Source organism: Coregonus lavaretus (assembly GCF_964263955.1).
Source record: "Coregonus lavaretus genome assembly, chromosome: 1".
In the NCBI taxonomy this organism is placed as follows: Eukaryota; Metazoa; Chordata; class Actinopteri; order Salmoniformes; family Salmonidae; genus Coregonus; species Coregonus lavaretus.
Window position 1 is genome coordinate 60,311,109 of NC_139988.1, and position 20,052 is coordinate 60,331,160.

At 42.0% G+C, this 20,052-nt stretch overlaps 1 protein-coding gene and 1 long non-coding RNA gene across 2 annotated transcripts; both read right to left on the reverse strand.

Moving 5' to 3' along the window:
• Positions 1-4,419: 4,419 nt before the first annotated feature.
• On the reverse strand, positions 4,420-10,414 carry LOC311130484 (C-X-C motif chemokine 9-like). Its single transcript, XM_084163223.1, has 4 exons — positions 10,333-10,414; positions 8,735-8,864; positions 8,367-8,450; positions 4,420-5,510 (listed from the first exon to the last, which is right to left on the reverse strand). Exons 1-4 carry the CDS (start codon positions 10,397-10,399, stop codon positions 5,420-5,422), a joined length of 372 nt encoding a protein of 123 aa, XP_084019349.1. The 5' UTR covers positions 10,400-10,414; the 3' UTR covers positions 4,420-5,419.
• Positions 10,415-16,043: 5,629 nt separating this feature from the next.
• Positions 16,044-17,465, reverse strand: LOC311126949. The gene is made up of 2 exons (XR_014613072.1): positions 17,335-17,465; positions 16,044-16,837 (listed from the first exon to the last, which is right to left on the reverse strand). It is a non-coding gene; the product is annotated as an uncharacterized lncRNA (long non-coding RNA).
• Positions 17,466-20,052: the final 2,587 nt, after the last annotated feature.

Below are 20,052 nucleotides of genomic sequence, written 5' to 3' on the forward strand. Positions count from 1 at the left end.
CCATAATTCTATCCTCCTGATTCCTGCTTACAAGCAAAAACTAAAGCAGGAAGTACCAGTAACTCGCTCAATACGGAAGTGGTCAGATGACGCGGATGCTACGCTACAGGACTGTTTTGCTAGCACAGGCTGGTATATGTTCCGGGATTCATCCAATGGCATTGAGGAGTATACCACATCAGTCACCAGCTTCATCAATAAGTGCATCGATGACGTCTCCCCACAGTGACCGTACATACATATCCCAACCAGAAGCCATAGATTACTAGAGCTGCCACTTCCCATGATGTCAGGCAAAGAGGCACTGAGTTTGAAGGTAGGCCTTGAAATACATCCACAGGTACACCTCCAACTGACTCAAACTATGTAAATTAGACTATCAGAAGCTTCTAAAGCCATGACATCATTTCCTGGAATTTTCCAAGCTGCTTAAAGGCACAGTCAACTTAGTGTACAGTGGGGGGAAAAAGTATTTAGTCAGCCACCAATTGTGCAAGTTCTCCCACTTAAAAAGATGAGAGAGGCCTGTAATTTTCATCATAGGTACACGTCAACTATGACAGACAAAATGAGAAAAAAAATCCAGAAAATGACATTGTAGGATTTTTTATGCATTTATTTGCAAATTATGGTGGAAAATAAGTATTTGGTCAATAACAAAAGTTTCTCAGTACTTTGTTATATACCCTTTGTTGGCAATGACACAGGTCAAACGTTTTCAACTCTATGCGAAGGAGATGTGTCACCCTGCTTGAGGCAAATGGTAGTCACACCAGATACTGACTGGTTTTCTGATCCATACCACTGCCTTTTTCTTAAGGTATCTGTGACCAAGATATGCACTTCTGTATTCCCAGACATGTGAAATCCATAGATTAGGGCCTAATAAATGTATTTCCATTGACTGATTTACTTATTGGAACTGTAACTCAGTAAAATCTTTGAAATTGTTGCATTTATATTTTTGTTCATTGGCGTGTAGCGTGTAGCGTGTAGTTCAGCCCAGTGTAATACAAATTACTCAGAAGTAATTGAAATACATATTTCAAATACGGGGTAGCAGGTAGCTTAGTGGTTAAGAGCGTTGTGCCAGTAACCGAAAGGTCGCTGCTTCTAATCCCAGAGCCGACTATGTGAAAAATCGGTTGATGTGCCCTTGAGCAAGGCACGTAACCCTAATTGCTCCTGTAAGTCGCTCTGGATAAGAGCGTCTGCTAAATGACTGAAATGTAAATACTGCCCATCTCTGACTGTAATGTAACATGGGTAGATTGTGACTGACTGACTGATCTACAAATTAGAATGAGTAGTTATTTATGATGCAAGGTTCTTTGTATAAAAGTCAGTCGGCAGTCGCCTGCACTTTTAGCTGCAAAGTCGAACAAGCCTATTCTCAATGGCAGGGCTCTCCTATTCTGTTCCTGGAGAGCTACCCTCCTGTAGGTTGTAACAAACATGATTCAGCTCATCAACCAGCTAATTATTAGAACCATGTGCGCTAGATTAAGGTTGGAGCGAAAACTTACAGGACAGTAGCTCACCAGGAACAGGGTTGGAGAGTCCTGCTCTATGGGTTAGACCAGTGGTCATCAATCTTGGTCTTGGAGAGCTACCCTCCTACTGACCCTCCTATAGGTTTTCACTCCAACCCCAGTTGTATCTAACCTGATGCAGTTTATCAACCAGCTGATTATTAGAATCAGGTGTGCTAGATTAGGGTTGGAGTGAAAACCTACAGGATGGTAGACCCCCAGGAACAGGATTGGAGAGGCCTTGGTTAGACTGATCATTTAGTTCCAGTGCAGTTTGTGATTTAACCACTAGGTGTCAGTGTCCTCACACTAACCCCAATGAGAAACACTCAAAGGCATGGGAACATCAGAACTACACTGGGATAGGGGCATCCCGAGTGGTGCAGCGGTCTAAGGCATTGCATCGCAGTGCTTGAGGCATCACTACAGACCCTGGTTCGATCCCAGGCTGTGTCACAGCCGGCAGTGACCGGGAGACCCATGATGCAGCGCACAATTGGCCCAGCGTCATCCGGGTTAGGGGAGGGTTTGGCCGGCATACCCTTGACCCATCTCGCACTAGCGACTCCTTGTAGTGGGCCGGGCGCCTGCAAGCTGACTTCAGTCGCCAGTTGTACAGTGTTTCCTCCAACACGTTGGTGCGGCTTGCTTTCGGGTTAAGCTAGCAGTATGGCTTGGCAGGGTCGTGTTTCGGATGGCTCTCGACCTTCGCCTCTCCCGAGTCCGTATGGGAGTTGAAGAGATGGGACAAGACTGTAACTACCAATTGGATATCATGAAAAAGGGGGTAATAAAAAAAGTTATAATAAATCAATATGAAAATAAATTTAAAAACTACACTTTGATAAACAACAGTGTGTTGTACGTTTACTTGATTCTCACAATGGAAAATGTGGACTACATTTACATTTTAGTCATTTAGCAGACGCTCTTATCCAGAGCGACTTACAGGAGCAATTAGGGTTAAGTGCCTTGCTTAAGGGCACATCGACAGATTTTTCACCTAGTCGGCTCGGGGATTAGAACCAGCGACCTTTCGGTTACTGGCACAACGCTCTTACCCACTAAGCTACCTGCCGGTTGACTAACTGTTTATGTGAACTACTGTGTATGTGGGTTGGTTCTTCTATCCTTGTGGGGACCTACAATCCCCAAATGTCCCCACAAGGATAGTAAAACAAGGAAAATTGTCCCTTGTGGGGACATTTCCCACATACCCATGAGGACAAAGGCTATTTTAAGCTTAGGGGTTAGGTTTAGGGTTACGGTTAGGGTTAGGTTTAGTGTTAAGGGTTAGGGAAAATAGGATTTTGAATGGAAATACATTTTAGCTCCCCACGAGTGTGTGTTTCAAGTTTTAATGTCACGTGCACAATTACCATGAAATGCCTTTCTTACTAGCTCTAAACCCAACAATGCAGTAATCAATAACTTCTCTCTCCACTCTCTGCCTCTGTCTCTTCCCCGTTCTCTTCCCTCTTCACGTCTCCCTCTTTGTCCCCTCTTCTCTGCCAGAAAACAGAATGTTCTAAAGGAAACAGGTGTCTAACATCATAATTTATCCACTACCAATCCTCTATCATATAGCCTATCAGGGCATACAGTACATGTTTATATTCTTCAGAGTGAGGATGAGTTCTTCTCAGTACCAAATTACCAAACAACTGTGTTACTATCTTTGTGTGTTAGTTAATCATTGATGGATGGATGGAATGATTGATTTACATAATGTTAGTGATTATGTCAGAGGTGACAGTTGATTCCATGTGGAGACTGGAGAGGATCCTCAGCGGCACCATTCTGGTCTCTCCTCACCCCAAACGTTTCTTGGCTATGCTAAAAAGTGTGTATAAATACAGTATTAAATATGCTTTATGGAAAACCTACTTTACCTGCAAACAAGCGATCTGGGGTCACACACACACACACACAGTGTCTGTATTGTGTGTGTGTGTGTGTGTGTTTGATCCCAGATTAACTGATTGCAGGTAAAGTAGGTTTCACAGGAGCCGTGGTTTCACAGGAGCCGTGGTTTCCTGGAAACCATGTGACTGGGAACTGATTGACTGGGAACTTTTTTCCTGCACATGGGCATGCAGGAAAAAAGGGGTGAGAGGGACACACAAACACTATAGAAACTGTGTGTGTGTGTGTGTGTGTGTGCATATATGCATGTGTCTGCTGTGTGTGTGTACCTCTCACCCCTTGTTTCCTGCATGCCCATATCCAGTCAGCTCCCAGTCACATGGTTTCCAGTAAATCACAGGGCTCCAGTGAACTGCAGTATATCTATAACACACACACTCCCTCTGTGTTCACTGTTTTCTCCTTTGTCTCTCCTGTATTTTTCCATAGCTCAACTAGTGTAACTTTCTCAGTTCTGCCTTGATTCTCTGTTAACTGTGTGGATGTGACCAACTGGGTTTTAACCAAGGTCATCAGTGCACCACAATACTGTTAGCTCGTTTAGATAAAGTTTGGGCATTAGCTTGGGAGATAACATAAATCTTCAGGTCTAATCACACAATAATTTATAAAACAGAATAATTTATAGAAGATTTTTGATAGAGGAGATGTGTACTGTGTAATATTTACTTTCCTGGTGTAGCTATGAGATCCTTTCGTTGATAAAAAAAAAAGAAGAAGTTGTAAGTTGTGAGTGAACTTCCCTTCATGGTAAAAAGACAGTCTATTACGTAATTCCTCAGTGAGAGAAAGAAAGAGGGTGGTTGGAGAAGGAGGGGGAGTGATGAAAAGTGAGAGAATGAGAGAGAGCGGGACTGATAACAGATAGGTTAACAACTACAGAACTACAGGAATAGGCTACTGTACCTGTTATAATGACCATGGAAAACAAGAACATATTCAACAACAGTCAGTCACAGTATCAGTTTGAATATTTATTACAAAACTCCTTAAAAAAGTAAAAAGTAACAATAAATAGCAGCATAGATACAAACAGTGTTTACAATAAACAGTTAATCAACGATGTCTGTAACAGAACATTCATAATGATACATTCATAATATTAATTCAACACAACACATTTGCCTTATCTGGTCTAAGGTTACAATGTAGACTAGCTAGAACACTGCAGTCATATTAGTGTGTAGCACAAACTGTTTGGACGCTACAGACAGAAGTTGGCAGATCGGCTGTATCGACTTCAGACAAGTCCCAATATGCTTGTGCGGGTCGTAGAGCAAAACGGAGAACATCGTGTTCATGAGAGTCTCATCTTTACCTAGAGGGGTCATAATAGTTTCTAGGCCACACCGTTCGGCCTCTACAGACAATTTTGTGAGAAGACTGATTTTCGGGATGTCTCATGGTCTGACAAATACAGCTCTAGCTCTGTCACCTTTCACCACAGATGCGGAAGTGCAACAAAGATACCTCTAGCTTAAACTGATGGATTTGTATGGGGATTTTTGTATTATGCTAATTAGATACATTCATTCAACACAACACATTTTCCTTATTCAGAAACTGTGTATGTGTGCCTAAGCTGGCCAGGTCACTATCACAGCACTTTAGGATAGTGTCCAGCATTTTACTGTCCAGCCGGGAGCAAGAGAAAGGTAACAGGTGCTGTTTGCCTTTGATATACAGGGATGAGCTATGTGGTGTCTGTAGTGCCTCTGGTGTCTGTAGAACCTCTGGTGTCTGTCATTAGTCTGGTGTCTGTAGTTTCTTTGGTATCTGTAGGTTCTCTGGTTTCTGTAGTGCCTCTGGAGTCTGTAATGCCTCTGTTTTGTCTTGGTCTGGTCTAGGGTTACATTGTAGACTAGCTAGAACACTGCAGTCTGCTGGTCAGGAGAACAGATGGGTACTGGCTCTGTGGTCACCCTAAGGCAGGGATTGGTGTTGTCCTTATTTTGCTCTCTTCAGATTTTTACCCTGAGTTTCCTCTGTTTCCCCTGTCCTCTCCTCTTCCTCTTCAGACACTTCCTCACATCCACTCCACCCGCTCTGGCTCTGAGGGAGAGAGAAAGAGAGAGAGAGAGAATGCATTGATATGTTTAGGACAGCTGTTACTATCAGAGAGAGAAAAATAGAGAGGGGAAAGGGAGAGAGAAAAGAGAGAGGGAGGAGTGGGATAGAGAAACAGAGAGAGAGAGACAGTTGCTGAACAAGATAAGAGAGAGGGAGGAGTGGGATAGAGAAACAGAGAGAGCAAGAGAGAGACTGTTGCTGAACAGAGGGCTCTTTGTATCACAAACTGTTGACAGGAATTTATGATCTGACTCATAGTCAAACTGAAACTAACGACTCAATTTGATCAAACCCACATGACAGTATTTACTCAGCAGCATACTGTATTTATAGTCGCGCCAATATGACACCAACGTTGATGAAACTTCGCAAATCAACTTGACTGGAGGTACACAACACACTCCCCGCCTCTAGCTATGAGCAGTCCGGCCGTTACCGAGAACCACATACTGGATTTTTAACAGGGTCGTTAGCATTAGGAAAAAATAAAATGTCTTGCCCCGACCTAGCTCAATATCTAGGCGTCGGATACGAACGAGACTACTGAGTCCATAAAGTGACCATTAGACTTGCCACTTTTCAGACTGAATCAGTTTGTAGGGGCAACAGTTTTGATTCAGTTTATAATGTATCGCTCTCACGTGCCAATACAGAACCAACGAAGTGCTACCTTTTTGTAGCATTTCTGACAATGCTAATATATTTTCAGCTGAATCTCAGAGTTTTAAAACCGGGACCAGCAACTTAGTTGCTGTGCAACAGCAGCAGCTAGCTAGTAGCAGGCTAGCAGCTGTAGCTAGCTAACACCAGTCAGATGAGAAGCAAGTTAGAAGCAAAAGAAGCTAGCTAATTAGCTATATTTTGCTATGGAAAGTTTTCATATGGCTGAAGTAATCTGTCTAAACTAAATCAGAGCACAAACAAATAAGCTAGCGAACGTCCTTGGCTGCTATAGCCAGTTAGCTAGCCAACTAGCCAGTAGCTACAAACCAACGAGACTGTCTGTAACATAGCTGTATAGATCTTAAACCACAACTCAATTTTGACAAGATATCCTAGCTAGCTACAAACAACTGCTAGCTAGCCTACCTTTCCTAAACCAAGACCAGCCTCTAACAACACAAATTGTAGCTGATAAAACAAATTGTTTTACTAGCTATGTTGAATCTAAACCCGTCCAATGCACATGCAAGTAGCACATTGGCTGTGCATTGCAGTGAGTGTACACATGCTTGCTAGCTAATTAGCTAGATCAACACATGAGAGGGACACAAATTTGTGCTGACTGATCAACAGTGGTGTCAAGTTTCTTTTCAGTGTTCCCAAAAATCTGAACCCAGTAAGGAAAATGACATTTAAAATACATAGTTTTCATTTTAGGTTCTGAATCTTAAGATATGTATTTTCCGGACATGGAAATTGCCTATTTTCTGGATGTTGAAAATAAATATTTTCGGTTCTGAATGAATGTTGAAAATACATTCTCTAAAAAAAATGGTATGTACTGTACTGTAATGTACTGCACTCTGCTGTGCTCTACTGCAGTGGTTCTCAAACCTCTCCTCGGGGACCCTCAGATGTTTCACAATTTAGCTGTTGCTCTGAACTAGTTTTATTTTTTACATTTTAGTCATTTAGCAGACGCTCTTATCCAGAGTGACTTACAGTTAGTGCATTCATCTTATGATAGCTAGGTGAGATTCAAGAGTTTGAGAATGAGTTGACAAGTTGAATCAGGTGTGCTAGCTCTGGAATAGATAAATTACTAAACCAAACATAGACATCTATTGTTGGGCCAAATCAAGGCTAGTCCATATTGGACCAAATCTGAACCAAACATAGATGTCTGTGGACGAAATTCCCTAAAAACACGTCACTTCGATACAGCTATTACTTTTTCGTAGCAGGTTATGAGAATTTATGCATCAGGTTAGGATAATTAACATAGCAGATTAGGAGAATTAGGTTAAGGTTAGGAAAAGAGTTAGGGTTAGCGAAAATGCTCTCCTAACCTGGAACTTAAAGTGACGTGTTTTTAGGGAGTCCCGTCCATGGACGTTGAAAAAGGACCAAAAAAAGACGTTGGCGTAGGTCCCCTTCGTGAGAAGTAGCCATCAACAAGTAAAAAACTGGAGGGGGGTTGGGCGGAACTCCCCCAGATTTTGGGGGGGATTTCTTTCCAAATGCTCACTCAGTCAACTTATTCAGTACTTTGATAGTCACTTAGAGGAACTGGTATGTGCTTAATGTAAAGCAGCTGTTGATATTCACCCCCCTCCCCTCTTTAAAGGGAGAATCCATATGTTTTGCATTAATGCAAATAAATCAAATCACATTTTATTTGTCACCTGCGCCGAATACAACAGGTGTAGACCTTACCGTGAAATGCTTACTTACAAGCCCTTCATTAACCAACAATGCAGTTCAAGAAATAGAAAGTAACAATCTTTTTTTTTTGACCAAATGTGACTCTCATTGATCTCTATACAAAAATTCCTCACTTCATGGGCTTCTTTACATGGACAGATTTTGGGCAGAGTAAAACCTCTCGTTTAGTCTCTTCCTCTCAGTTATCAACCAGCTAAGTATTAGAATCAGGTTCACTAGATTAGGGATGCAGTGAAAACCTCCAGGAAGGTAACTCTCCAGGAACAAGGTTGGAGTGCCCTGTTCTAGATTGACTTTCTGAAGTATGTGCCATAACTATCCGCTTATGTTAATAAAGTAAAGTACAGTAAAGTAAGTAAGTAATGTACTGAAATGTACTGAAAAGTACAGTAAATTAAGGTTGAAGTAAATAAAGTAAAGTACTGTGCTGAATGTTAAAATGTCTCTTACTTCTTCCAGCAGCGCAGCAGCTGTTTTCCCAGTGGTCCCTTTGGATTCACACACACAGGCTCACTGGTCCTCTTCTCTACCACTCTACAACACACAGAGAGACACACAGTTAACACACACACTCTCCAACACAGAGCACAAATACTTAATCATTACACACACACTCTGCAACATGAGGGGGAAACACATGCTTTATCACACACATACACTCTTTGTTTCATTGAATAGCTATGAGGTAAAACATATTTTACCTGTGTGCGTCAGTGCATGTATGTGTGCGTGAGTGCATGTATGTGTGCGTGCCATCTGTGTGTGTGTACATATGGGTGTGGGCATTTGTGTGTGTGCATGTGTGATCTGGTACTTACATGATCTGGTCAGTGTTGCAGGCAGGGCCTTTGAGTGTGACTTTGAGGTCAGACAGTGGTCCCCTGACAGTTGTTTTTGTGTCATAACACTCACACCTCCCTGGGACAAACTGCCCCTCACCTTCCCCAACTGTAGAGACAGACACAGAAACAGCCAATGGTGATTCAAGTGAAATCTATCATGTCACACACCATATGGGAAAATAACATTCTATCAGTCTTTCTGGAGTCACACTTCTCACCTAACTACAGATAGACCGACAGATTAGAGTTTGAGTGCATATATCTCTAGTTACTATTCAGCCCACAGAGTATAGTCAGACAGACTGACAGACAGACAGACATTCTGACTGACATTAACACAATGTCGCTTATACAAACTGTAACCCAAACCTGTGTGGGCCTGTGTGTGTATGGTTCTTACCTGTTTTTACTTGATTTTTAATATTATTTATTTTAACATTATTATAAAAATGGGTAGATCGGCTTTAATATTGCAGTTGGATTGTAACTTCCATCAATGTAATTGTCTGCATCACTTCCAATCCCCCATATGTTATTTTTTCTCGCAAATATATACACATACATATACATATATACATATATACACACATATATATATATATATATATATATATACACATACATATGTATATATATACATACACATACATATATACATATATATATATATATATATATATATACAAATATATATATATATACATATATATATATACATATATATATATATATACATATCCTTAAAAAATATATATTTCCCTTAATTACTTTCCAACCCCACCACCTCTTCCCTAATTGGAGTAAACTAGTGAACAACAACGCTTAGGCCTCGACTTCCAGCTTATACATACTATATACATTTTATGGACACAGTCAATTTTACAATAATTCTATTTTGTTTGTTTTTACTCCTGAATTTCCTCTACCCTCAACCTCTCCGATCATTTTCATGATGTTCATCCGGTTTGCTTCTATATGCCATATATTTCTAACTGTGCTCTTTCACAAAAGCTCTCAACCTATAACCTATATACTTATTATTGACACAGTATGCTTTACATTAGTTATCTTGTTGTTATTAGTTGTTGTTAGTTGTTATTAGTCCCATCCTTCAGCTCCATACAACACCTCCCATCTACCTCTTAACACCATCCATTTTGGATTTCTATTTGCCATTTATTTTTCAACTGTACTGTGATGTTTCACAAAAGTTCTGAACCCTTCTATTCTGTTTCTACAGACTGTAAATTGAAAATAAACATTTTTGCTAAAAGTATTATAATATTATTGATCGATTGACTATGACTTTTCAGATCACCCAGTATTGCTGTCTGCAGGGTTAGCTCCAGGTAAATATTGCAATCCTTCAGTCATTCCTGGACCTGTGACCAAAAACAAGCTACAAATGGACAGTACCAAAACAAATGATCTAATGATTCTGTCTCTTCGCAGCGAAATCTGCAGAGCAAGGAAGATTGTATCCCCCATATAAATAACATTCTATTGGTAGCAAGAATTTTGTATAATAATTTAAATAGAAAAATTCTAAGTTTTGAATCTGGCGTGGTTCTTACCTGTTAGCAGTAGGCAGTAGAGTGACAGGCTAGCCAGCAGACAGACAGACTGGACAGAGTGCTTCATATTGCAGCTGAGAACTGAACTGAGCCGTAGAGCTGCCTGAGCCTCCCTTATGTACCTACACACACACACACTGCCCCCTAACGCCCACATCTGGGGTTTCCAAGCATTCACATACTTACTGGAATTTCCCTCTCTCCCTCTCAGCCAAAGTCAGGATCAGGTGGGATTTCCAAAGGATACTGAGATCATGACTATCAAGGTTACTCTTGGTCTCTAGAAGATTATTAATTATTCTGAAAGGTTTATAAGAGGCCTAAAGATTAAAAACCCAGAGGACATTGCTATTTTTGCTTGAAGCTTAATTTATCAGAGTTAATTATATTTCAACAAAATACTCTTGCAGGAATGCTTATTTTGGGTTTCTAACTACAGAAACCATTTCAGAACTATCTGAGATGATGGGTGTCAAAATCCTCTTCTTCTATTCTATTTGAGAACGACTCTATTGTCTTTTATCTGGACAATGAAGGGTTTATTTAGTAACTGATGGTTGTGTGTACAGTGATAAGAGATTCAAATTTCAAATTTCAAAGTATATTTATCACATGTACAGGATACAGCACATGTAAAACCAAGAATGCAGTGTAAGGGTTGGGCTGAGGTGTGACCCAGGTGTGGTGCAGGATATACAGTAGGCAGAGATGATGAAACAAGGATCTTTACTGGTGGTCCCGAAGCCAAAATACAAAATAACGGACTTATCACGATAAAAGAAAGGCAGAGCAAATAAGTCTCCAAAAACCGGCTGACAGCCAAAATACGAAATACTACCTAAGACTGAAACAAATAACGAAACAGGGAGAACACTTCTCAAGTACCTGTACATAGATCTCCGACGAGACACTGAGTAGTACTGCTGGACATAGAGAAACTAGCAGAGAAAACTGAGCAAGGGAACACAGGGAAGTGAGGGCATAAATACACAGGTGACACCAATAGGATGATAATTAGTCCCGACTGTGAGTGAGGAGGTGCCTAAGGTTGTCGGAGGATGACACCTAGTGGGTCGCTCCGGAACTGCGACCCCCTCCTGTAACAATGCAGTAATACAAGTAATAATATAGATAAGAAAAACAACAACACAAGAATGCAAGTTATATGCAGGTCAGTGCCAGTATAATTATAACAATGTGCAGGGATACTGGAGTGACTAGAGTGCCCAAAAGACCCATGTTGTGTACTGTCTCTTACAGTGAACTGTCTCTTACAGTGACTTCTCTGCCACTCCTTCAGCTCAGCTCAGCTCAGCTCACACATGCACACACACCACACACACACACACACACACACACACACACACACACACACACACACACACACACACACACACACACACACACACACACACCATGCATGCTTTAGTCCAGATATGTATTTACATGCAGCTACATTACACTGTAACTCATCTGGCTCTGTCCCAGCCAGGCCACATGATTTCTCCTTAAACCCACTTTCATTATGCCCTATTTCCTATTTTCTCCCCATGGAGAGCTAGGTAGTTCCCAGGGAAAATATAAATATAATTTTAAAAGTTCCATAACTTGACCATCTTGAAATTTAGCACAAAGAAATGGAAGAAGTGGAAGGCATGTTGCCTCTTTTTAGGCATTCCAGGCAGTCTCCTGTAATACACTTTTAGTCTGTAGTTTGTACAGAGGAAAGTCTTGGTGTAATTCATATTCAACACCTTACTACTGTGTGTGCAATGACATGGAGTAGATTTGTATCAAAATGTACAGTAGCTACATTCATGTTGTTACAGTGTGACTATTGTACACTTTTCCCCCTACAACGTCTCCATAGAAGCCTTTGTTTACATCCAAACATTATTTTTACCAGGAAGCGTACTCAGAGCATGCGCTGACCAGCTGGCAAGTGTCTTCGCTGACATTTTCAACCTCTCCCTAACCCAGTTTGTAATACCTACATGTTTCAAGCAGACCACCATAGTCCATGTGCCCAAGAACGTCAAGGTAACCTATATCTACAGCCATGAAATGCTTTGGAAGGCTGGTCATGGCTCACATAAACACCATCATCCCAGACACCCTGGACCCACTCCAATTCGCACACCACCCCAACAGATCCACAGATGACGCAATCGCAATTGCTCTTCACACTGCCCTCTCCCACCTGGACAAGAGGAAAACCTAAGTGAGAATGTTGATAATTGACTATAGCTCAGTGTTCAACACCATAGTCCCTCCAAGCTCATCACTAAGCTCAGAACCCTGAACACCTGCCTCTGCAACTGGATCCTGGAATTCCTGACGGGCCGCCGCCAGGTGGTGAAGGTATGCAATCACAAACAGAAAAGTGTTTAGAGCCTTTTTCACACCTATTCCCAACTTAACCCACCAAGACAATGCGAAGTAGGACATTGGTACCCAGCCAGGCGCTAATGCATCTCACTCTTCTGACTGAATGAATGACAAATGGATGAATTGGAGATAATTGTGCACGTTACTTCACAATCAAATTGAATTTAGGCCTAACTGAATGATAAGGAGGGTGAGGAGGTTGATTTAATTTAGACCAACAATAGTGTAATTTACATTTACCAGACACTCTTCTCCAGAGCAACTTACAGTTTGTGAGTGCATACATTATTTTTTCATACTGGGAATCGAACCCACAACCCTGGCGTTGCAAACACCATGCTCTACCAACTGAGCTACATCCCTGCCGGCCATTCCCTCCCCTACCCTGGACAATTGTGCACCGCCCCATGGGACTCCCGGTCACGGCCAGCTACGACAGAGCCTGGATTCGAACCAGGACTAGCACTGCGATGCAGCACCTTAGACCACTGCGCCACTCGGGAGTGTAATGATGAGTTTGTGTTATGCCTATTTATCATTGTTGGCACTCATGTTAATAATTTGACTGAGCGCGTTGTGGGTGGATACCATTCTCTTTTAAGTTTTACTTTGTAAAAATAAGCTGTTACGGGACTGATTTATTTACTAAATTGCTATTACTAATCACATTTAGGGCAACGAAAACATGCTACGTGTTTCTTTTAAATCCATTTTCTTCTTGCCACAATGTTTCTTTAGACCTGCCAAAATGAAATTATAATGGACTTTTATTTATAGCCTGGAGTAACAAAACTATTGGAAATGTTCTTTGAAATAATTGTTTTCTAGTTTTCAAATTTTACCTAAGACCTTTATAAACACAACCAAATTACTATTCTTCCAATAGCATATATTTTAAGATGGCGCCGACAGACATGGAAGCTCTGCTTCTAGCTACTAAGCAACTTTGCAGTATTTTGTTTTTTTTTGTGTTATTCTTACATTATTAGCCCAGAAAGTTTTTTGTGTTATTATTACATACAGCCGGAAATAACTTTTGGATATCAGAGCGGGGGTAACTCACCAGCATTACGACCAGGAATACGACTTTCCCGAATTGGATCCTTTGTTCGTACTCCCCAGGGCAATTGAACTTATCCCAGAGGCTGCTCCAAGACGCCGCCGGCAGTGAAGAGGTATTCGGAGTGGACTTCTAGTCCGACTCAGGAGGCGTGCACACCATCCACCGCTTCCGAGTATATTACTCGCTAATGTACAGTCCCTGGACAATAAAGTAGACGAGCTCAGGTCGAGGATCTCCTTCCAGAGAGACATCAGGGACTGTAACATATTCTGTTTCACGGAATCATTGCTCTCTCCTGATATACTGTCCCCGTCCATACAGCCAGCTGGGTTCTCAGTACATCACGCAGACAGGAATAAAGAACTCTCCGGGAAGAAGAAAGGCAATGGTGTATGTTTCATGATTAACTACTCGTGGTGTGATTGTGATAACGTACAGAAACTCAAGTCCTTTTGTTCACCCGAGTTAGAATACTTCACAATCAAATGCCAACCTTATAGATGGCAGCATTCGCACAAAAAAAGCACGAACCACTGCATTTAACCATGGCAAGGTGACTGGGAATATGGTTGAATACAAACAGTGTAGTTATTCCCTCCGTAAGGCAATCAAACAGGCAAAATGTCAGTACAGAGACAACGTGGAGTCGCAATTCAACGGCTCAGACACGAGACGTATGTGGCAGGGCCTACAGACAATCATGGATTACAAAGGGAAAACCAGCCACGTCGCGGATACCGACGGCTTGCTCCCAGACAAGCTAAACACCTTCTTCGCCCGCTTTGAGGAAAACACAGTGCCACCGACGTGGTCTGCTCCCGAGGACTGTGGGATTTCGTTCTTTGTGGCCGACGTGAGTAAGACATTTAAGCGTGTTAACCCTCGCAAGGCTGCCGGCCCAGACGGCATCCCTAGCCGCGTCCTCAGAGCATGCGCAGACCAGCTGGCTGGAGTGTTTACAGACATATTCAATCTCTCCCTATCCCAGTCTGCTGTCCCCACTTGCTTCAAGATGTCCACCATCGTTCCTGTAACAAAGAAAGCAAAGGTAACTAAACTAAATGACTTTGAGAGGCTAGTTAAGGATCATATCACCTCTACCTTACCTGACACCCTAGACCACTTCAATTTGCATACCGCCCCAATAGATTCACAGACAATGCAATCACCATCGCACTGCACACTGCCCTATTCCATCTGGACAAGAGGAATACCTATGTAAGAATGCTGTTCATTGACTACAGCTCAGCCTTCAATGCCATAGTGCCCTCCAAACTCATCATTAAGCAACAAGGGTGCGTGCTCAGTCCCCTCCTGTACTCCCTGTTCACCCATGACCCATGACGATGAGTGAGAAAATTACAGATGCACAAATATCATACCCTCAAGATATGCTAACCTCTCACTATTACAATAACAAGGGAGGTTAGCATTTTTGGGGGGCATGATAGTTGTGCATCTGTAACTTTCTCACTCATCATTATTCACGATTCATTCAGGATTATCCGTAATCATAGTAGCATCCACACTAATGTAGAAGTGTTTAGAAACATGTTCTATTTTTATAACTAACACAAGAAAACCAACATTTTTGTTTCCAATGAGGAGCAAATTAAGCATACTGGGCAGAGCCAAGCATGAGCTAGCGAGATCCTATTGGCACGTTCTGGCATGAAATTACATTTTTCAGTTAGTGAACGCCTACTCTATGAATTGCGAATGTGCAATAATTTAATTTGCCCTTGCACTCCTTCTAAACAATGCACCATATTTGGTGGTGAGAAGAAGTTCTACATTTCTAAATTTACGTCTGGCTGCACTGTCTCATTCAGCATGACTTATCAGCGGCACAGAGGACACAATCTCAGAAGTAACATTTCTATCAGACAGTGCTTGAAATAATTTCAGGTACTCATTTTGGGTGCCGGTACTGTTTATGGGCCCCGTGTAGCTCAGTTGGTAGAGCATGGCACTTGCAACGCCAGGGTTGTGGGTTCGATTCCACGGGGGGCCAGTATGAAAAAAAAAAAAATAGTGTATGCACTCTGGATAAGAGTATCTGCTAAATGACTAAAATGTCAAATGTAATTATTAGGTGCCATAATGCAAAAAATAATGTATGTGCCGATACTCAAGCAGTGGAAAATGTGAGGTGTTCTAGCACTGGTATCACATTTAGATGTATCTTGCTCTCAGTTTGGAATCTTTATTGTTCCTTAAACATTAAATATGCAAACGTAAATACAGTGAATATAAGCAATAGTGTTACAAAAGTATTTTATTACAAAATAGAATCTCTTAAATTAAACTCCACAGATTGTAAACATTAGTCCTGTAAGACCAGAGTCCCTGCATTATATCCAGCATAGTGTCACAATTCAGTGTAACAACATCTAGTCCAGTCCATACCAGCTCAATCCAGTCCAGCTCAGAACCCATCAGTGGGCCATTTGGGGGACAGCGCCATACATCATTTGTTACAGGCAGTTAGAGTATTCCCTGATATTTAATATTCCATGTTACAGCACCCACAGAGCTGCCGGAACATCTACCCTAAACTAGTATGTCCTCATTTGTGTCCTGCTTGGTGTGTGTGTCCTTGTCTCGGTTTGTGTGTGTGTTTGTCCATACAGCCATTCCATGGGATCTCTCCCCCCACATTCCCTCTCCTTCCCCAGCCTGCCTGACAGCTGCTCTGGGGCTTGACCTGTGGGGGTGATGGGGCTGGTGGTTCTAGTCCGGATGGCCCGGGGGGAACCACGGGGCAGCGAAGCTGAGACAGAGTGCTTCATCTGGGGCTTGGAGAACAGCCGAGGCCTGCCCATCCTCTGGAGCCTCACAGGGCCACAGCTAGGGTGCGCCACTGGTCTGGCCAGGGCCTGGATACTGGTCATATACTCCTCCAGGGACTGGGAGCACTGGGATGGAGACTGGGAGACAGACTGGGCTAGATGGGCTGGGTGGCCCGGGACCCCCAGGGTTTCAGAGTCTTCCAGGGTCTCAGTGATGGTGGGCAGGTGAGGCAGAGACAGAAGCAGCCGTCTATGCTTCATACTACAGAGGAGAGAGAGAAGAGAGACAGGAGGGTTAGAGATCTCTGTGTTGTGTTTGTAAAACGAATACTAGATTACAGGAATTATATATCAATGAGTCACGAGGACTCACGTGTGTATTTTTCCTTACTATTAACCATTACCATTCTACACTATTTATACTATATTACCCATGTATCTACTATTGAGAAGAAATATACATGTATGGATATTTCCTCTTAATCTATGTGGAAAAAACCCTATGGATTTTAGAATCTATAGGGTTTTCTATGGGATTCTAAAAAAGTGACATCCCACCTATACTACTGTGTCGATATAGTATAAAGATAATCAACGAAAATATTAAGAGCACATATAAATGATAAAAAAGGGATTAAGTTAAAACCAGCAACGTTTTCTGTCTAAACAAAATAACATTTGACCAGTGGTAACGGTACCATATCCTCAAATTGCAGACTTAGCTGAAGATATGAGCAGTGATATTGGAGATGAGCTCACCTGTGATGAAGTGCAGTTGTCAGTCTAATAGACAAAATATAGATCCCTTTGGATTGCTGCTTGCTGCAGTGACAGTAATAATCCACTCTGAGACTGAAAGAGCTGTAGCTGGTCCGCAGAGTGAGTGTGTGACCGGCCACTTGAGTGAGAGTATGAGCAGAGCGGGAGGCAGGGCCTTTTATACAGACACACTGCATTGAGGGAGCAAGCCAATGCTGAGGAGGATAAATATTGCCACTGATCTCACATCTTTGTGTGTGTGTGTGTGTGTGTGTGTGTGTGTGTGTGTGTGTGTGTGTGTGTGTGTGTGTGTGTGTGTGTGTGTGTGTGTGTGTGTGTGTGTGGGTGGGTGTGTGGGAAACATAGGCAGGCTGGGAAGTTGACCAAGGTTCATTGGTGCAGCTGCCCTGACTGTTTACATTTCAGAAACAATTAGGCCCTGGGAGAATCATGCACTCATTCTCACACACACATTATCTCTCTCTCTCTCTCTCACGCATGCACACACACACAGACTGTACCTAACAACAAATTGAGGGTCCTTTTTCCAGCCGAGTTCTGTTTCTCGTGCCTCTTTCCATTTTAATGTTTTGATTTTAGGATTATAGGATTAAAATCACATTCTTATTCTTAACCATGACAACAGTGAGGGAAAAAAGTATTTGATCCCCTGCTGATTTTGTACGTTTTCCCACTGACAAAGAAATGATCAGTCTATAATTTTAATGGAAACATTATGCTTTGGGGGTGTTTTTCTGCTAAGTGGACAGGACAACTTCACCCCATCAAAGGGACGATGGACGGGGCCATGTACCGTCAAATCTTGGGTGAGAACCTCCTTCCCTCAGCCAGGGCATTGAAAATGGATCGTGGATGGGTATTCCAGCATGACAATGACCTAAAACACACGGCCAAGGCAACAAAGGAGTGGCTCAAGAAGAAGCACATTAAGGTCCTGGAGTGGCCTAGCCAGTCTCCAGACCTTCATCCCATAGAAAATCTGTGGAGGGAGCTGAAGGTTCGAGTTGCCAAACGTCAGCCTCGAAACCTTAATGACTTGGAGATCTGCAAAGAGGAGTGGAACAAAATCCCTCCTGAGATGTGTGCAAACCTGGTGGCCAACTACAAAAAACGTCTGACCTCTGTGATTGCCAACAAGGGTTTTGCCACCAAGTACTAAGTCATGTTTTGCAGAGGGGTCAAATACTTATTTCCCTCATTGAAATGCAAATCAATTCATAACATTTTTGACATGCGTTTTTCAGGATTTTTTTGTTGTTATTCTGTCTCTCACTGTTCAAATAAACCTACCATTAAAATTATAGACTGATCATGTCTTTGTCAGTGGGCAAACGTACAAAATCAGCAGGGGATCAAATACTTTTTTCCCTCACTGTAGCTAGATTCCTTTCATTTGAACATACAGTAGATTCTGAATGCTGGGCCAGATCAGAAAATTGTATTATTGTCTTTTATCTTAGATGATCACCACCTGAAGCGGCTTGTTACTCTTTCAATGCTACAGTTCAGAGAATGACATGTTTTGCCACAATGTGGTCCATGATGGCACATGGAACTCTAACTTGCTGCTATTATTCTGGGAGAACTGATATAAAGTTGACATGTGATGTATAACTGTAGATGTATAATATGAGGTTATTTTAGGCTCTAAAGTGTCAGTGTTGTTACGTCATTGTTTCTCTGCACTTTTTTCTGAGCTACTCTTATCTCTCCAAACCAAGTCCAGTCTGCTGGCACTATTAGGATCCTCCCTCTAAACACTGATCCAAGGTGGGTTTTGCTGTCTTCCACCTAATGTTTAAGGTTAGGATAGGGGAGGGAAAGCTGATCCTAGTTGTGATAAACCTGGGCTTTATTCACTAGACACCAAACAAAATAAAATGGAGTGAAACAGGGAGGCCCACCTTAACTTGCCCAATGAGAAACGCTCATTTTCATTTTCCGTTGCAAAACATTTTGCTACGGTGTGCACTAATGAATATAACCCTAGTAAGCTCCAATATGAAGCCTTTGACCCTGTTGGGATTGATCAAACCACAATCCACCTCCACCTGACTGAATGGAATTCAAATTCCACTAAGTGTCTTATTCAAACAGTCTGGTATATGTGTATGTGTCATTAAAACGCACCTATAATAATAATAATAATAATAATATGCCATTTAGCAGACGCTTTTATCCAAAGCGACTTACAGTCATGCGTGCATAATTTTTTTTTTTGTGCACCTGTAAGCGAGTACGTGTCATACAGCAGCACACGGGCTGATCTGATGATTACTGCTCTCCCAGACATGACCTCAGTATTGTCCAGTAGGGTATTTCAGACACTCACAGTTTCCCCCAGATGAGAGGGTTGAACCTGCAACTGGCTGTGTCTGGCGCTGCACGTACACCTGACTCTGAGCCAGCATGGCCATTGTCCAGCAGGATATCCGCTCTGATACAGGAATAACCATGATTGTTATTACGCTGCTGACTGATGATTATTATGTGTGTGTGTGTGTGTGTGTCTGTGTGTGTGGTGTGTGGACATGATAACTATACTTGTGGGGACCAGAAGGCCCCCCCAGAACAGTAAACAAACAAACTTTTTTTTTTTTGCCGGTCCCCACAAGGAAAAATGATATTTCAAGAGGGTTTAAGGTTAGAATTAGTGTTAGGTTTTGAATTAGGGTTAGGGGTTAAAGGTTTAGGGTT